This window comes from Colletes gigas, unplaced genomic scaffold, assembly GCF_013123115.1.
Source record: "Colletes gigas isolate AHSC1104 unplaced genomic scaffold, ASM1312311v1 Colletes_gigas_Sc00087, whole genome shotgun sequence".
NCBI classification, from domain to species: domain Eukaryota; kingdom Metazoa; phylum Arthropoda; class Insecta; order Hymenoptera; family Colletidae; genus Colletes; species Colletes gigas.
The window spans coordinates 1-4,642 of record NW_025106715.1 but is presented as its reverse complement, the minus strand read 5'-3'; the positions used below and the strand labels follow the sequence as shown (position 1 = coordinate 4,642).

Genomic DNA, 4,642 nt, shown 5'->3' with positions numbered 1-4,642 from the left:
TCCCATGTATGAGCACACATATGTATGTATATTATTAATACGATTTTTGAAAATAAATAAAGTAAAACTTATCTCATTGAAATTTTTTCTAGAAGTAGTACCTAGAAAAAAGTATTAGACAACATTTGATTTTGATTTACACATTCTGCATCGACGGCGACACTAGTAACGACGAACTTCCTTAGCTTTTAACAGAGTGGTGGGGAAAGCCGACATATCCTACCGCACGAGCCACATGTTACGCCAGGTCAGCACTTGATGCAACTTCGGGAAATCGGTAAAGAACGTGAACAGGAGCCGTTCCTTCTTGTTCTTGAACAGCTGAATGAAGTCCGTCCTCGCGTCTCAATGGCATACAATTTCGAATCTCGACTGCCCCGACATTTTCACGTTTCAAGTTATATGGGCACAAATATATGTATAACCAAAGTCCATATTGAATGAAAAATTGACACGTAAATACACGTTTCAAGACCCCCTGATCATGTTTGACATAAAACAATACTTTGGAAATAAATCGTTTGAATATAGTTTATCAAGTAAGACCTTCGAAATTATTTTCAAACGATTTATTTCCTAATTGTTCTATTATTTCAAATAATAATTTTTTGATTTTATAGCAAAGAATGTTTATTTAATATCAATTCAATAAATTCAATTTGTATTTGTATATTTTTCGCCTATACAGGCAAATATACCATGTTCAGTTTTATTGCATAAGTTGTTCCATAACAGAGATGTAAAAAGTCTCCGAGTTGTTAAATATAAAAGTTGTTCAGTTTAGTGGTTCCCACAAATGAGATTTTCTTGGTCTTTAAAAAGACCGGTTTGTCGCGTTGGCCGCTGCTCGTGAAACATCTTCTTGATCTTCGATTTTGATCGAATGTAAATCTTCAATTAAATTCTTCATCTCGATACGGTCCGTCTTGCTTGGTGGTTGAATACGAAGAATACTCGAAAAGTTGTTCCTTAACGTCGTAAAGTGACAAAATGCTCAGAAAAATTGTCAATTTTCAAACGATCATAACTTTTACAATAGTAAAACTTATATCATTGAAATTTTTTCTAGAAGTAGTACCTAGAAAAAAGTATTAGACAACATTTGATTTTGATTTCGATTAAAACTGAAATTTATATTGTTTTAAATTCGCAGCCATTAGCTCGGTGTTACCCATAATGAAGAAGTTCTTCTTGAAAGGTAACACCGATTACCAGGTCTCACCACGAGGAGGTTGCTGCGATTGGAGACCCAAAGTGAGATCGATGGAACAAAGTTCGATCGACCTTCCTTTTTACACACTTAGAAACTAGATTACGCAAAAAAAAAGATGCCAAGTAATTACTTTTCTAAAACAAAGGATGAAGCGAAATTGTGGGAGACGCGACACGACGAAACGCGACACAATGCTGCACAGTGCAGTAGGAACATGAGGTGCGACACGTACCGAATAGCGGGTCAAAAGGGGCAGCTCGTTACCTCTTAGCAAGTCCAATTGAAGGGGAGGAGAATCGACGCACCAGACACGGGTTCCCCATTTCTCCAACGCGCCCTGCTGGGAGCCCGTAGGACCCAACCCGGGACGTCTTACACAGGAGAGAGATCCTGAGTCGGGGCTACCGCAGACAGGAACAGGTCCCCTCTACGGCCGATGACTCTTTCCCTAGAATTGTCTCACCAGAGGACGGCAACCGACCCTTCGAACCATCTAAACGGCCGATCACTTGCTTTTTACATCAAAGCAGCGGTGACCGGAGCTAGAAACGGGGAAACGAGACTGGAAAATAAGCTATTAATTAATTCATTACTTGGCAATCTACGCAGTAAATAAAATAATATACAATGTAAATTGAAAATTAACGTCGTAGGTGGAATTGAGAATTAATGTGAATTAATGAAATATAGGAAACATCGGAAAAACAAGGAAAAGAAGGAAAAAGAAAAATTCGACGTTAATTTTTACATTCGCGCTGCGCCTTAAAATTAATCGCTTACGTGTAAATCCCGATGAATCCGACGTCATCTATTGATCTCCTCCTCCTCCTAGAAATTGATCTGGTAAAAAACTGAAATAAAAATTAGTAGTTATGTGTACATGTAGACAAATAATAAAACCTAAATAACAAATTAGTTTGAAATAAGGAATTGGAACAATCCAACGAAGTAAATTAACGAAACGAATCATTCGAAAAAAAAGAAACCAACGATGTGTACTTTGAATTATAGATTAATTTTGAAAATTAAAAAACCAACGAAGCGCAAGACGAATAACAAAATAAATCGTAAAAGAACAAACCAACGATGAAAGCGAGACGAAGATAGAATAGAATAAATTGAAAAATATCAACCCAACGATGTAATTAATATAGATAAAACTAGATGAACGAAGAACCCAAATATGAAAATACCTATATACATAAAAATGCAGAAAAACACAATATTTTCATTAGTTATATTAATATTAATTGTATCTATACCAAAACCAAAGGGTGATCCTTCCTTCCTGGTCAGCATCGCAGAAGATATCTGAAACAGAAAACAAAAACGCGTGACAGTACCCCCGGCGGTTCCAGGAGTACTGAAAAGAGTTGCCCAGCTGTGTCCACTTTTATGCAGTCAAGCCAAAGAATCAACGAGCCAATCAGCAGCCAGTCCGCTGGGGGCGACCATCGTCCGTCCACCTTGAAACGTTATAAGAGCCCCCTGAGGCCCTCGCGCGGGAGTTATCTCCCAACCACCAAGCAAGACGGACCGCATCGAGATGAAGAATTTAATTGAAGATTTACATTCGATCAAAATCGAAGATGGCGGCCAAGAAGATGTTTCACGAGCAACGGGCAAGGGAGAAAACCGGTCTTTTTAAAGACCAAGAAAATCTCATTCGTGGGAACAACTTATGCAATGAACTGAACAACTTTTATATTTAACAACTCAGAGACACTTTACATCTCTGTTTTGTAACAACTTTTATATTTAACAATTCAGAGACACTTTACATCTCTGTTTTGTAACAACTTTTATATTTAACAACTCACAGACACTTTACATCTCTGTTTTGTAACAACTTTTATATTTAACAACTCAGAGACACTTTACATCACTGTTTTGTAACAACTTTTATATTTAACAACTCAGAGACACTTTACATCTCTGTTTTGTTACCGACTTTTATATTTAACAATTCAGCGACACTTTACATCTCTGTTATGGAACAAGTTATGCAATAAAACTGAACATGGTATATTTGCCTATATGTATAGGAAGGAAATTCGTCGTTAGTATTGTCGCCCGTCAATGCACTTAATTATGCAAGATCAGTATACTATCTAATTTTATTTTTATTATACCGGTTTGTAATATCGTAAAGATCAATGCAAAAACATTATGCACAGCTCTTGTATTTCTTTGATTTATCCAAGTAGTCAAAGTATAATATTTAACAAACTTTTGGTTCAAATAAAATAACGAATGACACAAAATTTGAGTACCTGTTACATGTAACCTATGTATAAATGCATAACTAATATTGATATACGCATAACGAACTTAGTTTGTGATATGAAACATTAAGAAAAGTGTAAATTAATAAATAGGTTTCAAAATGGGTATTCCGGGTTTAACAACTTTCATAAACAATCGTTCAGATCGTTATTTGGAATAGTTCGAGCTACGTGATATGTATTTAGTTATTCAGCTGTCAAATATATAATTGGTACAAGTGCAATTGTGTTTTTGTCGGTGATTACGATAAATACGCTCAACGAGTATCGGATTTTTTTGACGATTTGATAAAGTGCAATGCAGTACCATTAGCTTTGATCGATTGTGGTTGCGAGGATAAGAAACTGCAAACAGTTATATCTAGATCTAGAGAAAAGGTTCGTACAGCATCATCTTATTCTCCGATCTGTCAACAGAAAATGAAATTTTTTCCTTTACATATTTAGGAAGTTTTCAAAGATGTTAGGAGAAAGAAGAATATTCGTCATGTGCAATGCTTATTCGAAGCTGATAATGCTATAGCTACCGTAGCAAGGATATTGAATTGTCCTGTATCGAGTTATAATTCAGATTTTTATGTGTTTGGGACATTGCACATACCGTTTGATACATTGGACAATTACACGGTGAAAAGTTCAACTGGAAATGGTTACACGAAACGTTGTAAAATTTATAAAGTTGAACACTTATTAAATTCTTATAGAGGTTTAAGTCAATCTACACTGCCATTAGCTGCAATATTACTAGGCAATGATTATGTAAAACGTGGTACATTTAGAAACTTCTTTCGTTATTTAAAGTTACGACGAATAACAAGAAAAAGGTATAGTAATCGACAGTATTGTATAGAAGCAACTTTACAATGGTTGAGCGGATTTTACATCTTGGACAAAGCAGTCATTGGAATACTATGTAGATCACCTAAAACCGTAAGACAAAAATGGCTATACAAATGCATCTACAGAAATACTTGCTTACTTCCATTGGGGTTTTCACAGGAATATGCAGCTCGTGCCACAACACATTCCATAAACAGAATTTTTTAATTTGATGGAGATGTTAATAGTCTAATGTACATAGAAGAAACTGATAAAAATGGAGACTTTGAATCATCCGAAGAAGAAGAAGAAGAGGAAGGAACGA

The 4,642-nt window shown here is 35.7% G+C and overlaps 1 protein-coding gene across 1 annotated transcript; it reads left to right on the top strand.

The window, feature by feature from the left end:
* The first annotated feature begins 2,005 nt into the window (after positions 1-2,005).
* LOC122403982 (protein asteroid-like) lies at positions 2,006-4,620 on the top strand. Its single transcript, XM_043407827.1, has 4 exons — positions 2,006-2,056; positions 3,685-3,876; positions 3,946-4,428; positions 4,498-4,620. Exons 1-4 carry the CDS (start codon positions 2,006-2,008, stop codon positions 4,543-4,545), a joined length of 774 nt encoding a protein of 257 aa, XP_043263762.1. The 3' UTR covers positions 4,546-4,620.
* The last annotated feature ends 22 nt before the right edge of the window (positions 4,621-4,642 follow it).

Coding starts and splice junctions, on each gene's coding strand:
- LOC122403982 (XM_043407827.1), top strand. CDS start 2,006: ATGAATCCGACGTCATCTATTGATCTCCTCCTCCTCCTAGAAATTGAT. Junction 2,057..3,684: donor TCCTCCTAGAAATTGATCTG/GTAAAAAACTGA, acceptor ATATGTATTTAG/TTATTCAGCTGTCAAATATA. Junction 4,429..4,497: donor TATGTAGATCACCTAAAACC/GTAAGACAAAAA, acceptor GGGTTTTCACAG/GAATATGCAGCTCGTGCCAC.